Raw genomic sequence first — 17,114 nt, 5'->3', positions numbered from 1 at the left:
CTTCTGTGTGATAGTTACTTTCAAACAGCTCGAAATATTACACCAAAATGTGATTAGAAATGAATGGAGGATTTTACACTGAGAATAATGGAGAATAAGGCAAGAAAATCCTACTGTTCTTGTTTATCCTGCAGATGAACTCCATCCTCATGGAGGCAATTACCAGCTTCACCATTTTTATACACTCAGCAACACCGATGGTCACCACTTCCATCCCCAATACTATTCAGTTGCTACCATGGCTGATAGTCTCTCTAGCCAAATAAAATCAACATTTCAACAGTAAGTAGAACAGCACACAAGAGTAATATACTTTTCTATTTTTTCTCAATCAAGTGTAATTAATATTTTCTATTCTCATTAAAAACTGTTTATAAAAATTGCCTCGGAGAAAAATGTCAGTGTTTTCACAGGATGTGACATATAAAAAAAACAACTTCTGGAGTATAAGCAAATTAGCTGGCCATATTCTGCTGTCTATTACCCCTGCCCTCAGAGGAAAATTTCACTACCATCAATAGTTTCCAGTTACGTAGGAATGTGCTGGGAAACAAACTGATTTGCAATATATTTTTGGATACTTCTGAAAGTGCACAAAAGGAAGTCTTTGCTCTGTAAGAGGACACCACACTGGTTAAACAGAAAAAAGACTGGCCTGACCAGGTGAAGGACCTTGCACTTGGCCTTGTGAACTCCACAAGGTTTGCACAGACCCACCTCGCAAGCCTGTCAAGGTCCCTCTGGATGGCATCCCTTTTCTCCAGCATGTTGACTGCATCACACACACATGACCGCTTGGTGTCATCAGCAACCTTGCTGAGGGTGCCCTGGATCCCGCTGTCCATGATGCTGATAAAGATGTTAAACAGTGCCAGTCACAAAACTGAGCCCTGAAGAACAGCACTCACTACTGGTCTCCACTTGGAAGTGGAGCCATTGACCACAACACTTTGAGTGTGACCATCCAGCCAATTCCTTATTCACCTGTCCACCCATCAAACCCATGTCTCTCCAGCTCAGAGAGAAGAATGTTGTGGGGTCGGTGTGAAATGTTTTGCACAACTCCAGGTAGATAATGTCAGTTGCTCTTCCCTCATGCACCAAATCTGTAACCCTATTGTTGAAGGCCACTAAATTTGTCAGACATGATTTGCTCTTAATGAAGCCATGTTGGCTGTCATCAATCACCTCCCTGTTTTCCATGTACATTAGCATAGTTTCCAGGAGGATCTGTTCCATGATCTTGCCAGAGGTGAGAATGACTGGCATGTAATTCCTCAGGTCTTTTTTATTTCACTTTTTAAAAATAGGGGTTATGATTCCCCTCTTTCCATCAGTGGAAACTTTATGAGACTGCCACAACTTCTTAAACATGATGGAAAGTGTCTTAGACACTTGCTTCGCCAGTTTCTTTAGGATCCATGGATGTATCTCATCAGGTTCCACAGATCCGTGCACCTTAAGGTGCCTTAGGTGGCCTCAAACCTGATGCTTTCCTACAGCGTGTGCTTCTTCATTCTCCCAGTCCCTGCCTTTGCCTTCTGTGACTTGGGTGGTGTGGCTGAAACACTTTTTGGCGAAGACTGAGGAAAAAAAGGCATTGAGCAGCTCAGCCTTCTCCTGGTTACCATGATTAACCATGCCCTGGGTAATCAAGTCTCCCATTTCCTTCCAGAGAGGGCCCACATTTCCCCCTCATCTTCTTTTTATCACCAACATACCTACAGAAGCTTTTCTTGCTGCCTTTGATGTCCCTGGACAGATTCAATTCTATTAGGACTTTAGCTTTCCTCACCTGAAGGGTGATTCCTGTCTGCTTGGACACCCCCCCTTGTAGGGGGGCTACCCTGTCCTTACTTCCACCTTCTTCAGGCTTCTTATGTAGTTTGTTCAGGTGCTCCTTGTTCATCCAAGCAGGCCTCCTGGCATTTTTGCTCAACTTTCTCTTCATCAGGATGCATTGCTCCAGAGCTCGGAGGAGGTGATCTTTGAATGTTAACTAGATTTCTTATGCCTCTCCTTACTCCAGGGATTTATCCTGTGGTACTCTACCAAGAAGATCCCAAAGGATCTTGGCCTGAAGAGGCCAAAGTCTGCTCTCCTGAAGTCCATGGTAATGAGCTTGCTGTGCACCCTCCTCTGTGCCTGAAGGATCTTGATCTCCACCATTTCACAGTCATGGAAGCATAGGATGCCCTTGAGCTTCACATCCTGGCTTTTCTGGGTGAGAACAAGGTTCAGCATAGCACCTCTCCTTGTTGGTTTCTCTATCACCTGAAGAAGGAAGCTTTCAACTCATTCCAGGAACCTCTTTGGTTGCCTGTACCCTGCTGTGTTGCCTCTCCAACAAGTATTGGGGTGGTTGAAGTCCCCCCTGAGGACCAGGGTTTGTGATGGTGAGGCCACTCTGATTTGTCTGTAAAGGGTCTCATCTGCTTGATCTTCCTGGTCAGGCAGCCTGTAGACATTACCCTCACAGTAATGTCACCTGTCCCTGCCCTCCCTTTAATCCCTGCTCTCCCTTTAATCCTGACCCATAAGATCTCACTCAGCTCCTCATCCATCCCCAGGTGATGCTCCAGGCACTGAAATTCATCACTGACATAGAGGGTGACACCCTCTCCTCATCTTCCCTGCCTATACTTCCATTCTGATACTCCATTCATAGCAGCTATCCCACCATGTCTCCTTGAAGCCAGTAAGAGCATAGCCCTGCAGGCGTGTGCATGTCTCCAGTTCCTCTTGTTTATTCCCCATGCTGTACTCCTTCGCACAGCGGCATTTAAGTTGACCCCCATGGGAGTGTCAGGAATTCCTTTGTGGTGCTCTCTAGATGCTCTCCTCCTGACTGGTGACCCCTCTTCAGGCTCTGGGCATCTGTTGTTGGCACTAGCATCAAAATGGTAGGAGTGGGATGGACTGATGTTCCTTTCCCCTGGCACCTTTAAATTAAAGCCTGCCAGCTTGGCAGGCTTATGGCCAAAGATGCTCTTCCCCTTCTCTGACTGATATCCCTCATCAGCCCCTGGTAGACCAGGCTTCTCAAAGCTTGCTCACTTCCTCTTTTTAGCACTGTAATTCCTAAAGCAACAGCAAAGCAAATCAGTGAACACCAAGTTAAGGAACACAGGAAGTTTTGATCTTCTTATTTCTTTTGTATGTGGTAAGGATCCAGTTTGCTGCTGAAGGTAGGAAGTAGGAGCAAGCTCTTTTCTCAGTACAACTCTTATTTCGTGGCACCAGGGTACTTTGCAAACACTGTTAAATTCAGGCTCACAAGACTTCCGTCAAATGCTAAATATTTTTATATTCCACATAAGAAGAGTCATAAAGAGAGCTATTACACAGAGATAGGCAAAAAAAACCTAAAACAAAATTGGAAACAGAAAGTACATATGACTTACACAGATTACATATGACTTACTTAGAAAAGGATGCTTTGTATTGGGCAGGGTTTTGGTAGCAGGGGGTTATAGGGCCGACTTCCTGTGGCAGGAGGCTATAAACTGTCCTGTGCCAGCCATCTACTTCCAGCTGCTCCTGAAACCACTGCAAACAAACCCACCAAGAGCCAAAATTTCAACTAGAGAAGCACACAGTGCCTCTGCACACAGATATTTAAGAAAGCAGCAGCTGTTAAAAGAAGAGGACAAATGATGGTACTGTTGGGATGTGGTTGGAGACATACTCTTGAAAGTCGTGTGCCAGAGCAGGTATATCCCTGAAGGAACTGTGGGTCATGGGGAATCCGCACCAGAGCAGGGACACCATCCCACATTAAACCCTAGCTGGAGTAAGGGAAAACAAATAATAAGAAGGAAGCAACACATACATACATCCCCCCATCTCCTTCATTGCCCCCCACCAAAGAGATTAGGAGTAGCTGAATGTAATGTGCAGCAAAACCAAGGTGAGTTGAGACCCAAAAGCAGGGAGGAATTTTTTACTGAATTAGAGTTTGGGGAAGAAAAGTGTTTCTTCAGCAAGTGTTTTTGTTTAACTGGGTTTTTTTCCTCAATATCCAGATCTGTAATCAAAAGTTTTTTGTTAACCAGCAATAAATTAAGTAAAATGCTACAAACCAAGACTGTTTTGCTCATGATGTGCTTATAAAGTTACAAGGTATAGCTCTTTAATCCAACATACTATGAAATATGCTGATAGAGAAAAGAGATCACAGGAAAGAAGTAGAGGGCCATTACTTGCTGTAGCTGCACTCCTGTTTGAACAGTAAATTTATGTGCTGAGGCAGCTGCATAAGGATTCTCACAAAAAAGCATGTTTAGATGCCGTATTTGAAGTTGACAAGCAGTCATCTACACAGGGTGAGGGTGAGATGGAGGTAACAGGCACCTCTATGCTAGGCAGTTTTGGCCATGGGAAGAGGCTCAAAAGTGAATTAGGGTGAACTGCTGCCACTGGAAAATAAAGCTGGTTACACAGAGAGCCAGCACAAAGCAGATGCCACGTCTTGAAGCCCAAAAAGTTTGTTTCCTGATAGCCTTCCCGTGAAGGCATGCCTTAAAGGTCTTCTGAGAGCTCTCATGGTCCTACCTTGTCTGTCTGTTAGTTGCAGGAAAGGACAGATACGCTTTCAGACTTCTTCTTTTTCCCTAAATTAACCAAGTGGACAAGTGTTTTTCCCTCACGACCCCCTCTGGGGTCAATGACCATGTCACTTTCCTTTTTCGTGCCCTCATAAAACAATTCCATGAAAAAGTCAGGAATCTGTCAAATTAACATACTGGTGGGGATGGGAAAATGAAATACAGCATTTTCAGTTACAGCCTTCTCTTTCATTGCAGAAAGGGCAAGTTATGCAACTCCCAGAAGGGAGGGAGAACCTCGTTTGACTTATTTGCTTCATTTCATTTTATAGCTACCGCACTTGGTTGCAAAAGGCTGATAAAATCTATTTAAAACACAGAGCATAAGTCCTGCAGACTAATATTATGATTCATCTACCGCCAACTTCCCCAATTATTCTCCCTTCTTAAAGTCATGTTGATAAATCAGTTGTCTTCCCATTTATTAAAGCATGTGGCAGTCTGTTTATTTAATCATGTCTTGGCCCATTTTCTAATAAAGGGAGATAATGTGGGCTCATTTCCTGTCACAGTGAACCTGGCAGACCACAGGTTGTCCTCAACCACCACATTAAAACTCAAGATTATTTGTAATGTCTGCTTTGTCTGATAACTCCTTCCCTTCTCCCTGCTCAGCTGAAGAGAAAAATACAGACTTTGTCTTTTTTTTTTCCACTTCTGCACTGCTGACATCCACCCAAGTCAAGGACAGGTAGAGGGAAACAGGTGAAACATTTTTCCAGGAGATGGTGCATCCCAGCAAAGTCAATAATACTGCATCATATCATGATCCCACAAATAATTTTGTGAAGGGATGGAATGCTGGAATGCAAAGAGAAAGCACAGGTGAAGCACATTCCTAGCTTGCTCTGCAGCTGGACTTGGCCCACCTCCTGGACCACTCTGGCCCCAAACCTTCACCTGTCAGCTTAGTGCAGGACTACTGCAAACCACCAACTGCAACATTAAATAATTTTTATGTTCTCTGTATTACAAGCAAGCAAAGTTCTTATATCAGCCTTAAGATCACCTCTATTCCTATCTCTGAGATATCCTGCTTTCCTATCTTGCTTGTGATTCACCCTCAGCATTTAACAGCTATAGCTAATTTAGGATCACTAGTCTGGCAGAGAAATTCTCTTTTGCAGGGCCTTCTTCTATCCCTTAGGACACACTTAGATCGCATATTAAATTCTCCTATGTAGAAAGAAACCATACATACATTTCAACTTATCAATATAAGCCACATTGAAGTGCCTTTCAGTGGGCTTTATGAACTGTTGAAACCAAGATGATCAATTCTATCTCACTTCACAGGCTGACTCCAGTCAGCATAAGCATATACAAGAACCACACCTGCAAAAGCTCCAGTTCCTGCAGAAACACAGGCAAACATCGCTTTGCCACACTTTTAGAATTGTTTCATATCAACTATGCTATACATGTCCTTTCAGTGTGCCTTTCTGTGAAACAACTGAAAATGTCATGTGGGCCTGGGTAGCCCTTTCTAGGTGACACATCTTTGAGCAGGGATTTGGACTACAATGCCAGCCAACACCTCAGCTGTTCTATGATTCTGTGTAAAAAAAGCAATTAAAAAAATCCCATTGTTTCCAGCACTTCATAACAAGCTGTATAACACAGTATTTTCCAAACTCTGACCTATGGAGAAAAGGCTCCTTGATCCCTTTTAAAATTGGCTAAATGCCCACAGTGAGGATTTGAACATAAACTGCTTTCTGAATTATGTCTTACTTTTTCTTCTCTGTTTTTATTTTTATTTTATTTTATTTTGCTTGCATTTGCAACCAACAGCATAAGCAGTTCCATTTCTGGAGCCTTACTTTTGGAAGCAGTGAATTTAATTTTAATCTATATCAGTCCACAAGGAAGTGTCTCATTTTGTTACACTGCTAATTATCTGAACCTTTGTCTGACTCCATCTGCCTCACTTAAGATTTCAGTGTGCGCTCTGGAGCTAACACAATACCTTCACAAACACTTACTTAAAGATTAAAAAAACCCTCACAATTCACCTTTATATAGATAACTATTCCCTTCACATATGACTGCTATGACTGCCATGCTACTACCAATCAATGAAAAAAGACAGAATAAAATTATATATTAAATATATAGTACAGGAAGAAGACAAATGAATTTCTTTTTTCAAATGGCAGGATTTCCCATTTTGTACTTTTCCACACAAAACACATTACACTTTTCTCTTTTTACTGAGGTTCACACAAATACTGCAGGAGATGGAATAGGTCTGTGCACAGAGGCAGAGTTCATCCCTTTAAATTTCCAGTGTTGAACCACAGACCTTATTTCTAGAGGAAACTCACTGCAACAAGTGTGAGAAAAACTCAGTGAAGGGAGGAGAAGAATTTTCATGAGCTTTTCCCCAAACCCACACTTACCAAAGGCTCTAGTTCTTTGCGGTCTATGAGGTTGAGCTCTGTCACAAAGTAATAAAAGTGCTTGTAACAGGTATTGATGTGGGCCTCAGCCCCCATGAGGATGATACGGTCGAAGTGATGGATGTAGACATGAACAAACACACGAAAAAGCCGACAGAGAATCTTCTTACAGATCTGAAGGAAGTTCTTTGGAAAGGGAACACCTGTGAATAAAGAAGGTAGGGTTGTCATAAAAATCCTGTCATCCTCACAGGACAAGAGCCTTGGAGCAAAGTGTGAGATTTTAACTGCAAACTAGGGTATGACTTCCTAGGCCTCCTTTCCAATCCAGAAGGTCACTTAATGCACACATTTATCTGACGGCTAGCACTAAAGATAACCAAGTACTTAAGCGACTTTAATGGATCAAGACTAACAGGTACTGGTCCTTTATTTCCCTGCATAATTTAATGGAGGAACATCCAGTACCGTAACATTCAGAAATGTGATTTTCACTGCAGTGCACACCAACCCATTAACATCAATGGTTTCACATCATGAGGTGGCTGTTCCCCAAGCTGATACATACAGAGCTCTTCCTAGAAGTAATAGACACTGCTCACCTTACTTAACAGCAGTATTTCACAGTATCAAATATAATAACAAATTTGAAATAACTGACTGAAGGATAGACCCCTTTGCTTTCAATTTCCTCCCAGTTATATGTACCAATTTGCTTGTTCCTTTAAAAGAAAAATTCTTTGAGGAGACACAAGAACAGTCCTAAAACACCTTAGAAGTTCAACTGCTTTGTAGCTGGAGACTCCAAAGCACCTGCAATAATAAAAAGCTAGGCACTCACAATAGTACCAATAATTCCTTCAGAACTGCCCTTCATAAAAGACTGATCTTGCATGGTATTGTACGCCACTGAGTTGTCTCCAAAAAAGCTTAAAGGTTCATCTCCTTCCATGATTGTCCCTCAGACATGATGATTCAGTGTCATGCTCAGAACTCTACTGCTGCTTTGCTTTGTTGCAGCATCTCCTGACTTTCTGGTTACAGTTCATGTTTGAGTTGGATTTGAACCACATAAATGTAGTTATTGCTTCTTAAAAATTAAAAATAAACCTCGCAACCAACCAGTTGGTTTTACTCCCTAAAAGCCCAGCTCATGCTCTGAACAAGAAAAACATTTATTATTTGCAGAAAGAAGTTGGAGATACTACATTAACAAGCTGCAAGCTTTCTCATTTTCACATTTTAGTCTCCTGTTAAATATTGCTCAGCACTCATAGGAATGAATGAATGGACAGACTGCACAGTTCCACTGAGGGTGATGTGAGAACATGCAGTGAGAATTTCCATATCGAAAACAGATTTTTGACCGCAGATGACATAAATTATCAACTGTGGCTGTAACCAGTCTGGGTCCCATCGACATAAACATGCACCTTATTTTGGACTCCTGGCCAGGGAGGTGCCAGGATATATCTCCTGTGGATTTGAGTGACCATTGGTGTGTCTGTTAGCATGTGAGTGGGGAAGCACATCAGCCTGCAGAAGTGTCCTGTTCAGTGTATCCCTGAACTGCCTCTACATTTGCCATTGCTGAGGTGCAGATAATGTTGGGAAATGTCTTGGGGATTTTGCCTTGAACTGGGTTCACCAGGGGAAATCCTTCTGAAATAATTTCAAGTAGCTTTAGAAATGCAGTGCAGCCCTTCTTATTCCTGATATACAAACCAGGGATCAGAAAAATAGCTACATCTATTAAAGCACAACTACTTTATCTTCTTAAGGAATGTTTGCTTTTCGTTATCACATCCATTCATTTAAATGCTAAAGGTATTATGGAAGGTCACAGAGGAGAAGGCCTGAATGCTCAAGACATGAACTGAGACATGGTTAAACTACAGAAATGACTGTATGTACAGATGCCTTGGCAATATTTGAAACACAACTTCACACAATTAGTCAAGCACCTGGATTGTAATAAACAACTGTTGTTATTTCCAAGGGCAAAATAAACACAGTTTATCAAAAACATAACAGAACCTCCAGTTAGTTGCTTATTAACCCAGGAGGATCACGTTCCAGCCATCAAGCATGGCTAAATTCAGGAATGATTACAGAAGCAGCCTGCTTTATGTTTTTGCAAAATCAACCCAAACCAGAAATTTAAAAATATACCCAAGAAAATGTTAAGCCTTAAAAACAGGGGAAGGGGAATAGCTGGCACTTTTCACTGCAAGCTGGTTCACTGAACTGAGAGATGAATTCTTGAAAGCACTGTATTTTCTGATCCAGAATAGATATGACCCAAAAATGAAGAATAATTAGTTTTATCTTCTATGGGCTGACATACAATTGTTACTGAAGAATGTTCCTGTAATAAAGACATCCATACTTCTGTATTAACTGACTGAAACAAGGTGAATAAATGAAGCTGACAAATTCTTTAACTTCCCTGCAGCCCATGTTCCCACTCTACAGTTACAGGTAGTAAGTGCACAGGCCACAGAGCACTGCTTCTGCTGCAAGCAAGGGCTTTCATCTGACAGCTTTTTAGATGTGTTAGGTAGTGAATTTGAGGACATGTAAGTAACACATAGAAAAAAAAAATAAGTGGTATAAAACAGCCTAGGATGCATAATAAACTTACTGTGTTCCCACTGCTCCTCACATGCATCAAGTTTTCAGACATGTTGTGTAGCTTCATTTGCTGTGGTGGAATTTCTCCAATTTTGCAAAATTATTTCATTTACTCTCAAATAAACCGTGAAACATTGCTACTATCACAAATATATCATCTGGGTACATCAGAATAAGTAATGGCTCCCTGACTTCTCTCTCCTTCCTGTAAAACTGATTTACAAACTGACATGGTGGCCTAAAAAGTCAAAAACTTTCTCCTAGTATCACTGAATGCAACTGGTAGCTGTGTGGTGAGACCCCTCAGCCTTGGAGAGCCTGTCAGGCTGTCCCTCTGTTCCTGGCATACAGAGGAGGCTCAGTGTCTGGTCAGTATCTAGGTACAAATGAGCATATGGAGGTGGCTGCAGCCCTATACTGAACATACACTCTGCTGCTCTCTGCATTCAAAACTAGACGTTATTCTGACCTCAATTACAACAGAATGAATCCAAAGTAATGTCATCAAAATTGAAAAATTCAGAGCAAAACTATTCTAGATTTATATTCTGAGGTCAAAATTTGGCCTAATGTTTTGTTCCCACTGCAACTGCTACAGTTATAAATAAATCAACCACAGAACATAGTTATTACAAGTGGCTCTTGGGAACAGACTAGCTTAAATTTAGATCTTTTAACTTGTTAAGGAGCCTGTTCGCTGTCCTTCAGCTCAGCCACAGTAGCCTTCGCCTTAGAGTCACAGAATCACTGAAGTTGAAAGAGACTTTCAAGATCATCCAGTCCAACCATCCACCCAGCACTGTCACTATAATCCCTAAACCCCTAAACACACCACCCATGACCGAATCCAGATGCCTCTTAAACACATCCAGGGACAGTGACTCCACCACCTCCCTGGGCAACTTATTCCAATGCCTGACCACCCTAACAGAGAAAATTTCTTTTCTGATATTTAATCTAAATGTCCCCCTCCTCAGTTCGAAGCCATTTCCTCTTGTCCTCTTACTGTAGCATGGCAGAAGAGATAGGCTCCCACCTGGCTACAACCTCCTTTCAGGGGGTTGTCAAGAATGATGAGATGCCCCCTGAGCCTCCTCTTCTTGAGACTAAACAAACCCAGCTCCCTGAGCCATTCCTCATAATGACCCTTCACAAGCCTTGTTGCCCTTTGCTGGACACGCTCCAGCACCAAAATGTCCTCTCTGAAGTGAGTGGCCCAGAACTGGAGGCAGCACTCCAGATGTGGCCTCATTAGGGCCAAGCAGAGGCAGGGGGATCACATCCTTCAACCTGCTGGCCACAGTTTTCCCAACACTGACTACTCCTGATAACCTTCTTTTCTTCTACATGCTTGTTTATGACCTCCACAATGAGCTGTTCCATCACCTTTCCAGCGATGGAAGTGAGGCTGACTGGCCAGTAGTTTCCCAGATCCTCCTTCTTGCCCTTTTTGAAGATGGCAGTGACATTGGCCTTCCTCCAATCATCAGGTACCTCTCCCGTTCTCCATCATTTTTCACAGATGATGAAGAACGGCAGAGCAACAACATCTGCCAGCTCCCTCAGCACCCACAGATGCATCCCATTGGGGCCCGTGGATTTATGGGTGTTAAGTCTGTCTAACCCAACCTTCTACAACCAGGGGGAAGTCTTCCTTTCTCCAATCTTCTTGTACCTCCAAGGTCTGGGACTCCTGAGAGCCATGCTCAGCAGTAAAGACTGAGGCAAAGAAAGCATTCAGTAATTCCACCTCTTCTGTGTCTTCCGCCACCAGGATTCAATAGCAACCCCTTATTTTTCCTCACCTTCCTTTTGCTGATGATATACTTGTAGAAGTCCTTCTTGTCCTTTGATGTCCTTTGCTAGACTCAATTCCAAGTGGACCTTGGCCTTCATTGTCACATCCTTGCATACCTTGACGATGTTCCTACAGTCCTCCCATGTGGCCTATCCGTTTTCCATTTCCTGTAAATTACTGGGAGCTCCCTGCTCATCCATGCAAATCTCCTGCCCCCTTTGTCTGATTTCTTCATCATGGGGATACTCTGGTCTTGAGCTTGGAGGAAGTGGTGCTTAAATGTTGACCAGTTCTCTTGGACTCCCTTCTCTTCTGTGCCACATCCCATGGTATTCCTCTAAGTGTCTTTGAAGAGGCTGAAGTTAGGTCTCCAGAAGTTTAGGGTTTTGCTTCCCTCATGCAAGATCCTGAGTTTCACAATCTCATGATTGCTACAGCCTCCAACCTTTACATCTTCAAGCAGTCACTCCTGGTTTGCTAGCACATGATCCAGCAACACACATTTCCTAGTTGGCTCCTCCACCACTTTTATCAAAAAGTTACCTTCAATAATCTGCACAGACTGTGTGTGCTGGGCCCTCCAATGAATATCAGGGTGTTGAAGGCCCCGAGGAGAACTAGGACCTGTGACCATGAGGCTCTTTCCAGCTGCCCACAGAAAGCCTCATCAACTCCTCATGATCAGTTGGCATATATGTGGTGGGGGGAAACAGTTTTCCCCCTGAAGTTATAAAATGGTAAAATCCCAGGGGGTGGTGATCCTTGAGGTTTTACCCAATGAGCGCTTTTGCAAAATATAAACATATCACAAGCAGAATGGAAGAGAAGGTAGTTGTAGTTGTTGTAGAAGAGGTAGCCATGTTGTAGAGCCACGAGGAGAAGCAGCAGCAGCCCCAGCTGGGGGGCTGCAGGGACTTGGAACAGTGTAAAACTGGGCTAAGTACCTGTAGCTAGAAAACTAAAGAAGTTTTCTCCACTGTAAGAAGCAGCAGGAGCAGCAGCAAACACAGCACTGGCCGGAGAAACGGTGGCAGAGAGCCAGAAGGAGATAAGAACTGAAGAAGCAGCAGAAACAAACATGCAGCCGAGCAGGAAGACACAGAGTTGCCCGAAGGAAAGAGAGCCAGCAGCAGAGAGAGAGAGTGTTTGGGTAAGAACTGAACCAAAAACCCCAAAGTCCTTTTGTGACCTTTCCTAAGTGGAGAGGATGGACTCCTACTGAATAGAAATCCTAAATGCAGCAGCACTGCAGAGAGGAGCTGAAAAGCTCAGGTGTCCTGGAAAGCTGGACCGGGACGATTAAAGGAATGTGGAGGGGGTGACCTTGGCCCCCCTCGCCGCTGCTGCCAAGCTAAGCTAGCAGCCTGAGATCAGAGCACAGGAGCTCTGACAGAACTCTTGAGGCAAAGGCCTTCAGCTGAAAGCTGCCTGAGATGTTCTGACTCAGGGGTGAATCCCCTGAGGAAGGGACCTTCATGGGATGTCTTACACCCCATGATATGACGTGGTGAAGCGAATTTTGTCCCTGCTACAGTCCACGGAAGAGAAAGACCCTCGCTTGGAGACGAAGGGTCAAGAGGGCTTGGATACCCCTTGTGTGTACTGGTAGAGATGCAGCTACAGCTGCTGTATGGAAGAGAGAGAGATAGACTGCTACTCTGAAGAGAATGCTGCTCTGAAAGTGGAAAGGATCTTTCCTTCTTCCCTCCTGGACTTTTATTTGAAAAGGAGAAGAGATTTGATCCATTGTAAATACTGTTTTGTCATGGTAGAGGTAGTTAAGATTGTATATAATATATTGTAGTATTTATTTTGTACAGTCATTGTAATATATAATCCCTTCCCCCCATTTTGAGTCTCGTGTGGTGTCTGGAAAAACCATCTCACACTAGGTTGAGATATGAGAGGGGGCTTAGACTAGGGAATTAGATTTTGGGGCTCTCAAACCATGACAATATAGTAAACACTCACAGCAGTGCCACCCATATTAGCCTGTCCCTCAATTCTCGAGTCATTCAGCTCTCCCTGGGTAGAGCTCAATACATTCCAGCTGCTCTCTCACGTAAAGAGCAACTCCACCACCTCGCCTCATTGACCTGTCCTTTCCAAAAAGTGCATACCCATCCATGACAATATTCCAGTCATGGGAGCTATCCAATCATGTCTCAGTAATTGCAATGAGATCATGGCCCTGCACATTGATTTCTAGTTCTTGTTTATTCCCTATGCTGTGTATATTTGTATACAGGTACTAATAAATATATTATACAAATAATAATAATAAAATTAAACAACCAGATTCCTGAGAGGTATAAGAGGATTCACCATAACCAAAAACATCCTTGATGTGGTTAGCCCTTTGATCCTCAACTTGAGAGGCAGCCAAGGAACATCTGTCACTGCACTGGTTGGTATGACCTACTCCCCAGGAGGAAACAATGGCAAAAGCATTGCCACTTTGGACTCCAACCCTGAGTCCTTCAGTTTAAAGCCTATCTCACCAAACTGGCCAGCCTGCTCCCAAAGATTCTCTTGCCCTTTTTAGACAGGTGGATCCCATTTCTCACTAACAGGCTACAATTGTTAAAGCACAACCCATTGTAATAAAAAGCAAAACCTTCTCAATAGCACCAGACACAAGAACATTGATCTGCACTGTGCATCTGCTTCTGGTTGTCCCAATTCCTTTAATCAGGAGCATAAATGGGAAGATGACTTGGGCACCAATGTTTCTCATCTGCCTCACCAGGCCTTCATGGTTTTCCTTGATTCTACCTATTTTTTGGCTCGTGGTGTCATTTGCACCCACATAAAAAGGAATAGTGGGTAATAGGCCGCACTCTTGACAATTTGGGGTGCCCTCCTGACAACACGATGAATCTCAGCCCCCGGGAGGCAGCAAACATTTTATGACTCTCTATCAGGCTGGTAGGTGGGTATCCCAGTGCACCTCAACAGACAGTCACTCACAATGATCACTCCATGTTTCTTTTTACAGTAACCTCCATGCACTGCTGGTGCAGGTTCTCCCTTTTGGCCTTGTTTGTGGACATCTAGAGCCTTTAAAGCATCATATCTGTTTTTGCACCACAGCAGCATACTGGAAAAACCACATTGTTTCCCCTGACTCCTCATATTCCTTTAACCTTTTTGCTTCTGTTTACTTGCTGGAAAAGGCTACTCCCCACAATGAGCAGGGTTACAACTTCCAAAACTCAACTTGCCTGATCCACTTATGAACTTCTTAACCATCAGAAAATAGAGAGATTTTCTCTTTCTTTCTTAAATTGGCCAGATTTAACCCATAGTTGTCTGAGGCTATCAACTTCATTCCTTACATGTTCTTAATTTGCTATCAGGTGATCTGCTCCTGTGCTGGAGTGAGCATCCAGATCTAATCTGTCCCTCATCAAACAGACATACAGCATAGTGCTGGCAAAATAAATCATGACACTGATCTGTTTTCTTACTTTGTGTATTCCACATACATAACTGCAGAGAGCATCATGGCCTTCCCCTCATGACATTCACTCCCTGAAGGCACAATTATGACTGCTATCAGCTCATAAAGCTGGTCACAATGACATGGGAAAGTGTGCTGACCATCTTATGCAGTGATTAGCAGTAAGTTAATGGTCTGCTGATTTTAAACACAGATGTTTTAATGCCATGATGGAGGTCCTAATTAAATCCCGCTGATACAAAAACTGTTCTTAGTACGATGCAAAAAAATAAATGGTGGTATAAGAGACACTCAAAGTTAAAGCAACTAAATTAGGTGGGGCTAAAGGAAGGTAACTAAAGGTCTGAGATGAATGCAACAGGCAAAAAGTTTATCTCATCTGACATATGACAATCTTGAATCTTCTTGCTCCAATACGCATTACAATCTCCGTGAAGATGTTCAATTGCACAGGTTAGAGATGAAACAGAAGAAGAGTCATTATACAGCTGGTCTTTATGGTCTGATTTTCTCTAGGCAAGAGTCAGAACCTATAAGGTCACAGAAAGATAATACTGAGGAACCAGAGAGAACAACCCAGCCTTTTGGCTGTATGTTACATGTGGTTCTCAACTGGCTCACACTTCTGCCTGCAGTCTGCAAGGAAAATGACTCCCTAGTTAAATCTCTGGTGATGCCAGATGCATGAGCACTTTTGATGTTCAGTATTTGTGTGGTCTGAAGTCTTGCTTTACTCAAGGGAAGCTGGTAAGTCCTTTCGCAATTGTGCATAGAAATTTTGCTGCACATTTGAAAGTCCTTTTTCAGGCCACTATCATAATTCATTCTTTTTTAAAAATACACATGGGGAAAAAAAAAGAGACTGAGTTCTCCACTAGCAAAAGCATTGACACTATACTACAGCAAACACAGCTTAAAAACATAACAACCTGGTAAAGTAAGAATAATTTCCAATTTTGTAATAAGTAGCAAGAACACAGCATTACTGGAATCTAACAATGTGGAGAAGGTAGCTGCATAAAACCCTTCTGCTCGTCCTCCTATGTACCCAAAGCATAAGAATTCGCAAAATATGTCCTTTGCTGCAAAAACAGCTATCCTGATCTAAGCTGATGTTTAATGTTATCACAATGTGCCAGTCAAGGAACTGTCTGTCCAAAGGACAATGAAAACAATGTCAGTTTTGCTGGACTTTATTCCTCACATAGATAAGCAGACAGCTGCAAAATATTAGAGATAAACTAGACTACCATGTACCTACATCCTCATGATACTGCCCTCCCTTCTGCTGTCAGATCAAAGAGAGCAGAAGAAAGGAAAACACTCCTGAGATTATATGGCTTTTTAAGCAAAATGATGTACTTTTCTCTTTTTAAGTGGGATTACTTCTAACAGTGTTACTCTTGAGAGAATAAATCAGCAGGCAAGTCCACTGTCAGTTGTTCAACAAAAGTATTCATGTGCTGTTCTGGAGAGAACTCTACATGGAGCAGGTCACAAATCAGAAAATTGTTGGAAGCTTTGCGGTATTTAAACATACATAAAAGCTCTCTCTGCTGATGTATTTCAAGAAATGGGTGATGGCAGTAAAATGTTCCATTTAATTGCTAATTTCACCAGAAGACAAGTCTTATAATGCAAATACTGTGAAACAGCTAAGTATGCAAAGTATCAGAACTGACTGAAATGAGAGGACAGAGACCTAAATTCCTGCCCTGCATAAGCCAGATCCCTTGGATTTTATGCAAATTTACAATGGTTGTTACTTGAATGCAATCTTACCTCCTCCTCATAAATGATTACTTCTGCTTCTGCAGATGAACAGAAGATAAGCACTGCACTGCCAGAGAGAACACTCTTGCCTGTTCCAAGCAAGGTTAGTCTTACCCCAGACAATAATTAGGCTGATAAAGCCATTAGAATAGATCTACAACTCTTCAAGACAATGTGAACATTGCCATAAAAAGCTGCAGAGTCATGATTATGTGTCAGTGTAACTCAACCACCTGGGAAGACCCATCTTCACCATAGTAACAAAATGAGGTCTGTTGGATTGCTGTATTTGAGTAACTTTGTATGGCATACATACCTACACACATATATATATATATGTATATATATATACATATATATATTCTAAATTACCTTGGAGATCCATTGGGATAATTTAGAGAACAGAAACTATAGTACAGGAGACCAAAATGCAGCCT

General features: G+C 42.5%; 1 protein-coding gene across 12 annotated transcripts in view; it reads right to left on the bottom strand.

The window, feature by feature from the left end:
- MOB3B (MOB kinase activator 3B) overlaps positions 1 to 17,114 on the bottom strand; it is a 92,169-nt gene that overhangs the window by 15,381 nt on the left and 59,674 nt on the right. For 10 of the 12 annotated variants that reach the window (XR_007907990.1, XR_007907992.1, XR_007907994.1 and 7 more), the window contains one exon: positions 7,010 to 7,212. Coding sequence is in view for 1 of the 12 variants with exons in the window: in XM_051809078.1 (XP_051665038.1) it covers positions 7,010 to 7,212 (203 nt within the window). In the remaining 11 variants the exon portion in view is untranslated. Of the gene's footprint in view, positions 1 to 7,009; positions 7,213 to 17,114 lie in introns of those variants that run through there. The other 2 variants (XR_007907995.1, XR_007907996.1) reach the window with 1 other exon arrangement.

This window comes from Manacus candei, unplaced genomic scaffold (genome assembly GCF_025592945.1).
Source record: "Manacus candei isolate 608988 ecotype Guabito, Panama unplaced genomic scaffold, ASM2559294v1 h1tg000074l, whole genome shotgun sequence".
Classification (NCBI taxonomy): Eukaryota; Metazoa; Chordata; class Aves; order Passeriformes; family Pipridae; genus Manacus; species Manacus candei.
The sequence above is the reverse complement of the archived record's forward strand: the minus strand, read 5'-3'. Positions and strand labels throughout refer to the sequence as shown.